At 42.1% G+C, this 14,528-nt stretch overlaps 1 protein-coding gene across 1 annotated transcript; it reads right to left on the bottom strand.

Annotated features, from left to right (window-relative positions):
• Window positions 1-306: 306 nt before the first annotated feature.
• ZC4H2 (zinc finger C4H2-type containing) lies at window positions 307-14,528 on the bottom strand. Its single transcript, XM_035114134.3, has 5 exons — window positions 14,268-14,528; window positions 9,122-9,293; window positions 7,981-8,153; window positions 6,023-6,185; window positions 307-4,900 (listed from the first exon to the last, which is right to left on the bottom strand). The coding sequence occupies exons 1-5, from the start codon at window positions 14,318-14,320 to the stop codon at window positions 4,787-4,789; spliced, it is 675 nt and encodes a 224-aa protein (XP_034970025.1). The 5' UTR covers window positions 14,321-14,528; the 3' UTR covers window positions 307-4,786.

Here is a 14,528-nt window from a genome sequence, read left to right as displayed (position 1 = left end):
ACAACTTTGACCTGAACCCCCCAAAAGGGGGATCACTGCCAGTTTTTAACTCTGTGAGTAGATCGCAGTCTCTTGGAAGTTGGCCACCACTGCTATATAGCACATTTGAATGGCTATTCAAGACATCATTTCAGAGCATGGGGGACTCACTTCAGAAGTCACTGGGTTTCAGAATCCAACCTGAAGCGTAGCATAATCTGAACTCAAAGCTGGGAGTCTACCAAAAATATCAGCATCAAAAGTAGATCTAAATCCACATATCTATTAGGGGAAATGGCAGCAAATAAAATGCATCCAAGTGTGCTATATCTTTTCCAGGCTTTACAAATTTTTATTTCCACTAAAGCAATACACTCTTGGCAAAAGTTAATAGAAGACTATATATTGAGGGGAGAAGACCACAAATTTTAAAAGTCAAAAGATGAAAAGAGATGGGGGGTATCCCCAATATTCATTTAACATCATGAAGCAAACCAATTAAGACAAATTCTGCTATTAGTAAAGAAAGAAGATGCTAAAGTGTGGGGTCTGTATGGAAAATGATAGTCAAGATGTATTCCTGGCAGCATTTTTCCTTAGTAAAAAACCTTAAGGATGTAGAATTGGGTTCAAAGCTTTTCATAAAAACGAGTTACAATTTTGCAGTCTAGATGGAAGCATCCAATTTCAATTAAGACCTTGCTTACTCCCATTTGCATCATCCACTGATCTATAATAATAGAACCCATGTTCTATAATAATAGAACCCAGAATTTTTTTTAAAAAAAAGGTTAATAAAGGGATATTATAGAATTAAGAATTTCTGCAATAATAATGAGTAAGAGTACTCTTGGCTTGAGCTTAGGTGAGTTCGTTCCTTTATAGTAAAATATATTATTAAACAGCAAGTAAAAAGAGAATTGCAACCATCCAAAAACCTGATACTGGCACATAATTTCAATGCCAAAGGATGCATGACCCCAATTTATAAAATATTAACAAAATGAGGCGCAGGTGATCTAATGGAATTATAAAAATATGGGGGAAATGGTTTAGGTTATGATGCTGATCCCATAAAATGGAAAAGAAAATGCAGCAGGGGGCATATGAAATCAATTTCAGCAAGAATTCATGAAATGGCCCTTATGATCATTTTAAGGTGCCACTGGTGATAATCACCAACCTCTCCCCCAAATGAGTGCATATTTACAATTATGGAGGGAATGTCATTCAGTGAAAGTTTTTCATGAAATGCTGCTCCTAGAAATTTATTTAATATTTTTTAAATAAACAAACAAGAATTTATACCAATCCTATATTTAGCATTATTGGGGATATGGGATGGGCCAAATCAAATAGTTTGGAAAAAGAAATGAATTTATATTTTTTGTTTGCTGCCAGGATGATTATCAATAAAATAAATTAAAAATGGGAATACTTAGAGATTAAATAAGGATTTATGGTATAGTCAAATCAGGACCATAGCTATCGACCATAGCAAAAATTTATTTTATATATAAATGATGATAACAATGTTCAAATGCCTTTTTGAAATATGCTACTATCTTGAATTCTTAGAAGCTTTTCAGCTTAAACTGAACTCTTAAAAAAGAACATGAGGACAACATCCCAATATTTATGAACAAAGGAAATCTTTTTTAAAGGACTTGTTACTACCATCCAAATCAACAATTATTTTTTCCAGGAATTGTGAGTGCAACCAACATTTGCGGTGTGTGTGTGTGTGTGTGTGTGTGTGTGTGTGTAATTTTGATTTTCATGCAATTGTATTGTTTTCTCCTTGGCTTTATTTTAATGTTATTGCACTATATGTTTCTGATTAAATTTTTTAAAAATGCAAAAATCCCAATGCCAACAGCATGTGAAACAGGATAGGTAAACAAAAATGGTGTTTTAATACACTGTCCCTTTAATAGCTATTCTTGACATCTCTGTAGCAACAGAAAAGAACATTTTTCCAATGTTAACAATACTCACTTGTTCCTAAATCAGACTCTTTCTAGGCTATAAAAGGGCTAATAGTTGATCCCATTATATTAGGGGTGGGGAATCGGTGGCCCTCCATATGTTGTTGGACTCCAGCTGCCATCAGCCCCACCAAGCATGCCCAATGATTAGGGATGATGGGAGTTGTAGTTAGCAACATCTGGAGGGCCACATACTTCCCCCCATTACATCTAAGGACTAGAAATATGAAAAGCATCTGAAAGATTCACACTTTTTAAAAAATACTGCACAAATGTAAAGCAAAGAGACATTTATAATCCTACATTTATGCTGAATAGCCTTTTATATAAATCATTGGACTGTGCATGGGCAGTGTAAGCCCAAATGTTAATACTCAAATCACATAGCCTACTTATATTGCTTGCTTTGTAGCTGATGTTACCAAGAACAACAAAAGTTATCTCTTCACTGTGTTAAAATAACTCATTGACACTTGTCCGTGCCAGAGAACTAATCTGGCCATCATGGCATCACCACTCTGAATAAACGTCTCGATGCTGACTCAGTCTTGTCTGTTGAGAGTTTAGAAGGGGGTAAGTAACAGCAACACTACTGAGCAAAAGGGGGGGCAGACTACTGAGGAAATGCTGTAGCTCATTGGTAGAGCATCTGTTTTGCATGCAGAAGATCCCAGGTTCTATCTCCAGGGAGCATAGCTGCCAACCCTCCCTTTTTTGCGGGAAACTCCCTTATTCCAAGCCACAGCTGTCAACTTTCCCTTTTTTTGCTGGAAATTCCCTTATTCCAGCGCCGTTTCCCGCTGCTATCCTGGATTGTTATTTTCAAATCCGAAAGTGGACAGGTGATGCTCCTGATCCCTTATTTTCAAATCCGAAAGTTGACAGCTATGCCAGGGAGGGCTATCTTAAATCCTGGACAGCTGCTGTCAATCAGTGTAGGCAAAATTGAGCTAGTTGTACAAGTAGTCTGACTCAGTAAAAGGCAGCTTCCTGCACTCGTTCCTTGAGCAAAATGAATGGATGCTTTACTTTTCTTCATTTTGCATCACTCAGGTGGTAGCCACCAGTGCAAACCACCAGTGCAGAAGACACTAGGTCCAAACCCTGATATCTGCAGTTAAAAGAGGGGTATGGAACCTTTTCACCCATAAAGCTGTACTCCCTTCTGGGCAACTTTCCTGGGACTGCATGCCAGACCAAACGGGCAGAATAGAGGAGCCTCTTACATTTGTACAGTAAGCTAATTTTCTTCATCTACCAACCAGGCAAGCAAGAGGCATCCTCATGGATCAGGAGTAGGTTCCAGTCATGCAAAAGCACTCAAGGTGTGCACAGATCAAGGCTGGTGAGAGTTCGGCCTGGGGTGAAGAGTCCTGTAGGTTGGAAAGAGGGGGCCATGTTTGGCCTGCAGATGGGAGATTCTTCACCTCCTAAATTAAAAGGGAACAGGGAACAAGTGATGGGAAAAGGCCTTTCTCTGTTGGGGACCCTGCTTGTCACAGGCTGTCAGTCACAATTCTGGGCTAAGGAAGCAAATAGTCTAACCTGAAAATAAGAGCCTGGTGGCTGGTCCATCTAAGGCAGGCATAGGCAACCTTGGCTCCCCATATGTTTTGTAACCACAACTCCCATGATCCCTGACCACTGGCCCTGTTAGCTAGGGATCATGGGAGTTGTAGTTCCAAAACATCTGGAGAGCCAAGGTTGCCTATGCCTGATCTAAGGCCAGCACTCTGTTCTCACAGTGTTCAACCAGATGCCCAGCAGGAGCCCACAAGGAGAACCTGAGCACAACAGCACTCTCCCCACTTGCAGTTCCCAGCAACTGGTATTCACAGGCATACTGCCTCCAACAGTGGAGGGGGAACATAGCCACCTGGTGAAAATCAACTTCCTATGTCTCTGCAGGAGCACAAAAAGTATTGCAGAATTGCAAGTTTCAGCTTTTTTTCAGCAAGTGCCTACGTCCTTAACGTTGAAAACATATAAAAAAATTTCTTTGTGTGGGCAATATTTGCTAAAACATTGGATGCCGAAATAGTGGTTGAATAGTATTTTCCTAAGCCACAAGGCAAGCCTGTGTACAGGCTCCTTGGCCCTCCCCATGATTAGCAAAAATGGGGTGCATTGTCCAAATAGTAAAAATTGCAAATAATAGCACACTCGAATGCAAGTTTACATGAACAGATAAGATAATTGATCAGTGTTTCCAGGTAGTGCAGAATACTGATTCCCTTAACATATACCCCTGATTATAACTGGAAGAGGAATGGGTGAGTAAAGACACACTTCCCATAAAATCAGACATACGCAGTTTTGCCCACTTAAAGACTCTTCATCTCTGGAAACTAGCATAAAGGTTTGATACAAAATTAGTGGAGGAATGGAAATGAAACGTGGAATGGAAAACGAAGATATTTTAGCAAGCTGAGTAGAAAACCATTCAGTTTGTTTTTCTACAACATTAAGCATGTTATCGCTGATCAGATAAAAGCTTTTGTTTTCTCTGTACCAGGTGTTCTTCAGCCTGAGGGTGGTACAAGTTCTACTTGTGTGCAGGAGTCCAAATGGTGGGATGACCAACATGTCACAAACTGTAGCACCATTGCCTCTTAATAACTTCCTATAAAGCAGAAAATCAAAAGATGAAAATAAGGTCCAAATGAAACAGTTGTGCTTAACATCATGATAAACAGAAGCAAAAGCTAAAGTCAGGCTTGTAATTTTGCACTCGGGTGGACGCTGGTCACATTTATGGTTCTACTGAAAAATGGGGCATGGCTGGGGTATGGTTGGGTCACAAACTTCCATGGCAGGTTTTATTCGTCTTGCTTCCTCTTGGGTTTCTTTGGATTCCGAGAGCGGCTTTTGGCTTTGCAGAGAGGGCAAATTGGTGCATTCCGATGGATCTGCTGGTGGCACGACAAGCAAGCCTGAAATACAATAAAACCATCCCATTAGGAAAGTGGTTTTTCCCTGGAAAGCCAGGGTGAGCAGCTTCTTCACCTTGATGGTTCCATCCAGACACAGCCTGGCCAAGTTTCCTCAGAAGTCAACTGTGAGGAACTCTCTCATAATACTAGAACTCAAGAGCCTGATTAATAATAATAATAATAATAATAATAATTATTATTATTATTATTATTATTATTATTATTATTTATACCCCGCCCATCTGGCTGGGTTTCCCCAGCGGCTTCCAACAGAAAAATAAAATAAAATAATCGATTAAACATTAAAAGCCTCCCTAAACAGGGCTGCCTTCAGATGTCCTCTAAAAGTCTGGTAGTTATTTTTCTAAAACAACTGGCAGCAGGAGGTTACAGGACAGATGAAAGAAAGACTTCCTCATCACACAAAGTGCAATCACTTGCAAGAAACATCTCTTAGTTTATTCTATGATGGCCCAGGGCCATGTCTAAGCTTGCGAAAATAAACAAGGCTGGATAGAGTGTGGCAACATAGGCTCATATTTCCATATACAGTGGAGGCATGAGGTAGCACAAGCATTCTGGCATAAGGTATTTGAAACAATAGCCAACCTGTAGAGCCAGCCCCAACACTTGTGCTGCATTCTCTTAACATTAATATTAGAAATCTCTTCAGCATAAGGAATTAGTATGTCTTTTATTAACTGCAGCCCAGCTTGAAATTGTGCAACATCGGTCATGGAAAGAGGGGATTATTGGATCAATAATGTATGGGAAGTGGTTTTCTCAGACCATCTCATGAGACGTAGAGGAGCAGTGAAAGGGGTTACAAAAATGGATAATTCTGATGAACTGCGGATTTCTCTTTTTTTGCATTTGTGAATAAAGGGGAAAGTTTCCCCTCCCACATCTCAAGAGGGCCTGTGGAGAGGAAATGCTGACTAATAACCTAGAGTTTTATACTTAGAATTTATTCTGTGAACTGACGCATGATCCATGACTTATGTGAAAGAACTGTATATCAGGAATTGTGCTCTAAAATTTCTGGAAGGTGAAGGGTGCCACAATGTGCTGTTTTGCTGCTGAATTGCCTGACCACCAGTGACCCAAAAGGTGTGTCCTTACCTTCATGGGTGGGGGTTGCTGTCTGAATGTTGCTGTCTGTCTGGTGTCCTGTTTCCTGGCCACCTGTAGCTGTTGAGCAGCAGCTGCAGCTGCAGCCAAAGATTCTGGGATAGGAGGTTCCTGTGGTTCTGTTTGCCATTCAGCTTTCTGCTTTTCGAAGTAGCTAAACAAAGAAGAAAAACTTATACAGGCTATGCAGAATTATTGCCACTCTGATTCTCTCGGGGAGCTTACGTTAGCCTTCACTGACCTGGTGCACTCCAGACGTTTTTGACTACAATTCCCATCAGACCCAGCTAGCACAAGCTGATGGAAGCTGTAGTCTGAAACATCTGGAGGGCACAAGGCTGGGACAAACTACAGCTCCCAGGATTCTTTGGAGGAAGCCATGACATTTTAAAGTTGTCTGATACTGCTTTAAATGTATAGGGCAGATGAGGCCAAAGATTCTTCCAAAATATTATGGGGAATATTCAACTTCTAGGAGTAGTCAACTCAGAGCTGCCATTTTGAACACCTGCCATGTGTCAGGTGTCATGTTCCATCCTGAGTACCTGTTCCTAAAGTTTTTGAACTACTATCTTCAAAATATATCATGTGAAGTATAAAGTGTACAGTTCAGGTATTGAATAGACTGCTTCTCCTTTCATCCCTACAGGTGCTTCTCTGTATCTCTGATATCAGTAGGAAGACTCTTGATGTTAGAATGCTAGATGGAAATCTCTCTGTCAAAATGAGGTGTCAGCTAACAAAGAACCGTGTATACCATTTGTGGTAGATTTCCATCCAGCATCTCCTAACTATCACCTGGCAATCAGAGAAAGCTACTCGCAGTTGGCAAACTCTAAACTGCATGCCATCAGCAAGTGTCCCATTACAGCAGCTTCCCAATCTATGCAAAGTATTAGTGAGAGCTGTACTTAAGCCATCTATCAGCAATCCTGGATCTCCTCCTTGTCATTCCATCACCTGTGTGTGTCTCCTTCAGACAGCTACTTTCAAAAGCACCAGGATGGGTAGAACATATTGCATCAAACAGGACATCACCTACAGGTACTGGGTAATTCAATCCATAGCATCGAACGCAGAACTGCAATATGTCATGTCCAGTACATAGGTAAAACTACAAGCGACCTACACAGACATTTTAGAAACCACAAATAAGCAATTTTTACACACACACATGTGGAGCAACCTGTGACTCAGGGTGGTCCAACTTTCCATACCAAATGGACCGCAAGAGTACTTAGGGGAAGTGAAACCCTCTTGCTGCCTTCCCAAAGCTGGCTAAGTGAGGTGCTGAGTTTTGGGAAGCATGCTTGAGGCTCTGGCAGGGTCCTCAATCCCTCCCACCTCCTTGCCAAGGCTAGGGAAGTGCTATCTAGGCTTTGGGAAGGCAATGTGAGAGCTGCAAGTGGGTGGGTGGGTGTAAAATGTTGCCAAGGGTCACAAAAAGGCCCCAAGGGCCGCATATTGGACCCCCTTGCTGTTACTAAACACTTCAGTTCTGAGAAGCACAGCCAGGCAGACTTCTCAATAATTGCTTTAGAGATGTCAGCAGATCCAATAAAGGGAGAACTTCTGGATGCACATGCTGGACACATTAACACAGCATGGCCTCAACCATTTCTAGGCTTCGGCGAAGGAGGGTCTTCTGAGCATTCCATTCTCAAAGCTCTATAATTGCTGGCTTGGGGATAGTATCATATTTGTCAAAGCAATTGATAAATGCAGAAGCCAGAATGTTTTGCTATAAGAGTTTCTGTTTTCAATAAATAAAACCTCCAAAAGCATGATCCTCAAGCAAAGAGAGATCCAAAGGGCCTTCAGAATACTGGACATAGTCCATCACAGCACCCTGTATATACATCCCCTCTTCATTGTGCTTGAGAAGCTGTTTGCCTCTCAGGACCAGAAAGCAGGTGCCCAAGCTTTTAACAAGTAATGTGTCAGCTTACTCAAGGGAGAGCTTCTCTTCCTCCTCACACAAATCTGGCAGCCTCTGCAAGCCCAGAGTCATCCTCAAGGCATCCACATGCTCCTTCAGAGGCTTGTACTCCTCATGCAAACGGCGGGTAGACTCCAAGAGCTTATTGAGGTCATTCTCCGACTGCTTGATTGTGTTCTCCATCTGGAGAAGGAACAAGGCAGCATTCATTAGGTTTGTCCAGCCCCACCTGAAATGCAGCTGCAACAAAAGCACTAGGGGGCCCACACAATGTTAAGGTTTTTACATTCATGTGAATATTTAAAAGAGACCAATGAAACTGTGATAAGGAGAGTCATCTGGGATACAGAAAGTCCATGCTGGAATCTGCAGGAGTGCAGAAACAGCACAGGTTGTGGGAACAGAAGCTGAAGTCAATGCCCTGAGAACCTCAATTTTAAAAATCAAGTTTCTAGGTCTTATGGTTGTGAAGAGATGTTTGTGGACTGCTGCAGTATCAGGAACCAGAGAGTTGGCTGAATAAGATTCCCTGTACAAATTCATTTCCTGTTTATTACTGTTTCCCCTTCTTCTGTCATTTCCCCAGTGCTGAGCTATCCTCTCATAGTGAGTACATAAAATACATTGATGGTGCCATAAAATATTAACAATAATATTCGTATTGGTCAGGATTCTAGACCTCAACATTTCTTTCTCTCTCACTCTTTGTCCCTCTCTCTCCTCCCCACTCCGCCCCACATCAAGCATTGTAGCAAGATAATAAATAATTAACATAACATCTTCTCTACCACCTTTTTGCACAGTGACAGAAAGTTCCATAGTTGAATTTTCTGTTCACATAAAAGTTGCTCTGAGTTCCTTTCTGCCTAACCTGTCAGGGGGGAAAGTGAAATAACAAATCTTGGACAGACAACATTTTTTTGCAACCAGGTCAGGGAAGCAAATGAAGCACACGTTTCTGAGGAGTAGCATCTAAGGGGGAAAGCACAACTTTAGTAGTAGATAAGCTTTCACACTATGCCAGGTTACTCAGAGGTACACCCAACGAATGCAAAAGTCATGCTTACTCCCAGGTAAGTACTAAGCATGCATAAGACTGCAACTCTAATGATCATGAAAACTCATTACTACCATGCCTGGCTGTCACTTACAACATTGATGTCAGCATGGATGAGTCTCAGTTCCTCCACATGAGCCATTTTCTCCTGCAGCAGGAGGTCCATCTCCTGTTTGTATTCCTTGAGGTGCCTTTCCTCAGATTCCAGAGCCTCGAATTCAGCCTTCAAGCGGGCCTTGATCTTCTCCATTTGCAAAGTCTTGTTTCTGGGGAAGGGGGGAGGGAGGGGACACCCACAGGCACAAATGCACAGAAAATATCAAAGTAAAGCTGAGGTGGCATTTCCTGTTTGCCAAGAGGCATTTAAATCATTCCAACCACAGTCATAAATGTCAGGTGATGAGGCTGAGCTCCAAAGAAAGTGGGTTTTGGCAGCAGGGACATAGAATGGCCATGATTTGAAGCTTTGGCTACGTTCAAATCTGGGCGTCATACGCAGAGAGATGCACAACCTTCACACATGCAGCCCCTTTGCTCCTGCGTCATTCCCTGCTTCATACAAAACAACCCCCAAATCTACAGTCAACCATGGCTTCCTCTTACACCCAACTGGGAAACAATGTTTAATGGTTTCCAATCAAGTCAGGATATGAAGAGTTAAAGTTTGCTTAAAAACTTGAAAATTTAAAGGGCAGATGCCACATATGTAGCTGCCATTTTTTGCTTCAAATGCAATTTGGCAATTTTTGACCAGTCAACTGACTGGCATGTCAAATGTACAACCAACATATCTAACGGCACATGGTTCATTTCTTGCTTAACAGATTACTTAATGCAAGATATTTGGGCACAACTCAGTGACTTAGCAGGGAAGAAAAAGCATTGATGCTTCCAGTATCAGAGGCAGTATTCCTGAGTACCAGTTTTAGGGGAACATGAATGGGAGAGTGCTATTGTGCTGATAACCTTATAAGCTTCCTCTAGGCATCTTGTTGGCCACTGTGGGAAAAGAATGCTGGACTAGCTGGGCCTTTGGAATAACAGGGCTCTACTTATGAGCATAGGAAGTTGCCTATACCAAGTTGGGGCCATCTAGCTCAGAGCTGTCTGCACTGACTGGCAGTGGCTCTCCACTTTGATAAGCAGGAGTCTTCACTAGCCCTGCCTGGAGATGGCAAGGATTGAACCTGGGACTTTCTGCGTGTAAAGCAGGTGCTTCACCACTTAGCTCTAACCCTACCCTGTTGGAACTCAGTTCCCAGCACCACCACATCTAAGGCAGCCAACTCTTCTTTGTAGCCTCTGCCTGGTGAAACCTGCTCCATACACATTAACTTCTAGATTTCCATTTTCTGCACTGCTTCTGTTGCACCTCTCTTTCCCTTTACAGCACATCATTAGCACCAAGGCTTCAACAACAGGAGAAAATGGAGTCGTATCATATTTTTTGCCACCTAGCTCTGCATGGGCCTCCTCAGCTGCAGTGGAAATGATCAGAGAGATGCCGTCCCTGTTCTCATTACGGCGTCACCTGCAGCCTACAATGCCGTAATGGCTCTGCCATCAGCTCTGTCGCCCCCTTCTCTCAAGCCTCATGCACTCAACACTTCCAAGAACACATTGAACAAAAGAGCACACTTTTGCACACACTTTTCCTGGTCTCCCCAGCACATTTTGCCGCAGCTCAGAAGAAATGGGAGGATGAAGACTTGCAGCAATGCCATCTTTTTGTTCAGAATGGAACATGTAGCACAGTGGCAGAAGGAGAGAAAATCCTGAGCTCAGTGACAAAATGACTGGTTTCTCTTCAGAAGAGTCCCAAGTTCAATTTATTGCATCATCTCCACCAACAGGAGGGCAGGAGTCTACACGAGACATTGGGGGGGGGAGGTTTCCTGCCATTCAGAGTAGACCATATTTCCGGTCACATTTCTGCCAGCCCTATATATTCAGAGGGTTCATCTCTTTGGGGAAAATAGTGTTCTTTACAATGATAGAAGAAATGGAAAAAGAGAGAAAAGTTTAGGCTACCTCTAGCACAACTAGGATGTCAGAGGAGGAACTAAGGTACAACAGAGGATCATAACTAAGAGAGAAGGAAACCTGGGAAGGGGGGAGCTTTCGGTCAAGTCGCTGTTGTTAGAAACTGAATAAAATAATAACAATTTGCCATTAATTTATCAGTTTTGATTTTCCCCTATGCCCTTCTCTGTTCCTGGGTCAACTTTTCATCCAAGGCTACTTGTAAAGCCCTGTGTTATCCCTACAAGTAAATCTGTACCCAGTGGGTTATAATAACCCACCCTTAAATAAGAAGAGGAGAGCTTTGGACATTAGAAGCCAGAATAGTCTTCAAAATAATAATAATAATAATAATAATAATAATAATAATAATGAAAAAGCTATAGAACGATCAGTATCTCCTCCTTCATCCATCAATGTAACACACACACACTCCTCTTGCAAATCATGCCTAAAAACTCACTCCCATGGTGTTTCACTTTTATTTTGGGAATTCTTGAGCTGGCTGTATAACTAGATTCTCTGGGTATTTTGTGTTAGAAATCCAAGCACAATTCAAATCTGACACAATAAAAACTCTGAAGTTAATTATAGAACATTAAAATCCATCTGAAATCATAAACACAACAGCATTTTTTTGTAATCCAGCATGAGGGAAGTGTGGTGTCAGAATCTAACCCACCAGACAAATGTGCCTACTGTAAATAAAAGGTACAGAGTGCCTCCAGATTGTCAATTTTTTGTGTGAGGGATTTATGCAGTTAAATTGGATTAAAGAGTTCTGCCACCGTAGCACAACAAAGAAATGGTCTTTCTGCAGGTTGAAAAGTGATGGGAAAATGCACTGGAAAGAGTGGGGTGAATAGGAGAAAATCTTATATGTACCCAACAAGGAAATCAGGATGAAATCTCAATAAACAAGACCCCTGGAGGAGTTCCTTGGAATCACAGAAATGACACCTTTAAAGGCAAGTGTATGGGGAGCGCTTTCTGTTAAAGAGGGTGCTACCATCGAAAAGGTCCTCTCCCCAGTAACCACCTGCCTCACTTTGTTAGAGGCTGAGGACAGGAGACCCTGGAAAAGGCCCTCTGTAGAACAGACTTTTGTTTTTTCATGCTCTGATGACTAGATACAAATAAATTGGATCTCTGTAGAACAGAGGCAGCTACCCAGAAGTTGTAGACTACAACATAATCAGCACTGGCCAGCACAGGTAATATTTATGAATTATGGGAGTTGTAGTCCAAAACTGGGAGAGCACGTTGGCTACCCCTGTACAGAAGATCTCAAGATCCAAACATGTATGCATTGGAGAAAGCAATCTTTCAAGGAGCCTGGCCCAAATTGCTTAGGATTTTATAGGTTAATACAACAGCGCTAGAGCAACAGAGCTAGAGCACCTTCCTTGCATACAGAAGGCCAGAAGTTCAACCCCTGGCATCTCCAGGTAGGGCTTGGAGAGACTCCCTGCCTGAAATCCTGGGGACTTGCTGCCAATCAGTGTTGGCAACTGTGTTGGCATTCTGGTCTGATTCAGTATGAGGCAGCTTCCTATGGTCCATTTCAAAATGTGACTCTGCCTTCACAAAAAGATATGACAAGGTAAATGAAACAATAAGAAGAGCATGATGTTCATATTATATAAAACACCACATTAAAAGTGAAAGAGGAATGGTGCTTTGCAACCAGTAACATGCAAGCAGTAACATGCACTACTGTCCACTTTATAAAAATGTAAAATGTTCCATTGCATGGAAGGGTGGGCATTCCCAGCTGTGTGTGTGTGTGTGTGTGTGTGTGTGTGTGTGTGTGTGTGTGTGTGTTGGAGGGAGGCTTTAGAAAACTGCAGCAGCTGTGCTCATCCATTATTATTTTCTTTTGTGTGTCTCCAATGTGCAATCTACTCCCTTAATAAGGAGGGGAGTTGATCCCCCTGCAAATAAGACAAAGGAAATAAAACTGACTATGCTTTGCATCCCTATATTTACCAAGGCCCTTCTCTTTTCCACAGAAGGGAAACACAGTGTGCATCTAGAATGACACTATTTTTTGGTGAGATTCAATCGCATACAGGCAAATTGCATAGGTTGTGAAATTAAAGTTTATTTGGAACTCCTGCACAAAACTGCTTCCTCCCCCAAATCAAACTTTTTTGCACTGGAATGTGTGGGATAGGCACAATGTCAAATAACTTCTCTGTAAACAAATCAGAATAAATGCTCAATAAATATCTGGTGACTAAACCTCCCTGCAAACTTGTGCAAACAAATCAGGATGAATGTTCAACAAACAGGTCATCTGGAAGCAACACCTGTGTTAGGCAGATAAAAACTTGTAATGAAGGTTTCCCCAATACAGTACAAATTCTGCCTCATCCTCTCTTGGCAAGGATATGCCTAAATTCACCTGCCTTCTACCTTGACCATTTCCAAAAGTGTTTTAGCTTAGGAGGAATCACATCTTCAACTTAGAAATCTATCTTCCAACTTTGTTCATTGTCAGAGCTGCTCATCCAGGAACTGCTTTATGTTGCTTAAAAAATTACTGTTTCCAAAACCCAGTTACAAGGGAGCAAGCCTTACTGAACCCAGTGGGACTTCTTCCTGAGTAAGCATGCACAGCATCAGGCTTATTAATTTGTTTCCTGAGGCATTCTTCGAAAACGAATGTAGCAAGGCAGACTTTAACACAGAACAGCTTTTGCCAACCAGGTGCCCTCCAGATGTTATTGGACTACAACTCTAACTCCCTATGCTGGCTGAGGCTGGTGGGAGTTATAGTTTAACATCTGGAGGGGACTAGGTTGGTAGAGGCTGATACAAAGCAATTATAATGATAATAATGGACGATTTTCTGCAAATGTATGGTCCACAATTCCGCTGTGCATATTCTATGTGGATTCATGATAAGTCAGTCTGGGGCCGCCTCCCCTGTCCCCCGTCTGTTGCTCTCAAAAGAAGCTCCCTTTAAAACCCAATGGACCTTTTGTGTGACATTCATAGTAGCTACTTTTACACGAGCATAAATTAGTCACTCTTTCACAGTGGAAAAAGAAAACGGGGGCGGGGAGAAATTAAGCTGCAGTCCGACGCACGCATTTTCCTGGAAGTAAACCACGCTAGACACAGAAGGGTTGCATTCGGAGTAAACATGCGTGGAATCGGGCTATATATCACCATCCTTTCTAAAAACGGCACACAGACAACGAAAGCCTTACCTGATCTCTTTGATGCTTTCAAGTTTGCACATGATTTCCTGTTCATCAGCCATGCTTTCTCATTTGCGATTTTAACCTCCCGTGGAAATGAACAAAATAATAGGAGGCAAAGAGGAGGGAGAAAGGAAAATCCAATACAATAGACACAATGTAGCCGCCCCGACCGTGCTTCTGAGCGCAAAGACTGCGGTAGGGGAGAGCGAGACCTCTCGGGACTTCGAGTTCAGATTGTAATAGCGGTCCAGGCTCACTTAGGCGGCC

The sequence above is a fragment of the Zootoca vivipara genome, chromosome Z2, assembly GCF_965207765.1.
Source record: "Zootoca vivipara chromosome Z2, rZooViv2.hap1.1, whole genome shotgun sequence".
In the NCBI taxonomy this organism is placed as follows: Eukaryota; Metazoa; Chordata; class Lepidosauria; order Squamata; family Lacertidae; genus Zootoca; species Zootoca vivipara.
The sequence above is the reverse complement of the archived record's forward strand: the minus strand, read 5'-3'. Positions and strand labels throughout refer to the sequence as shown.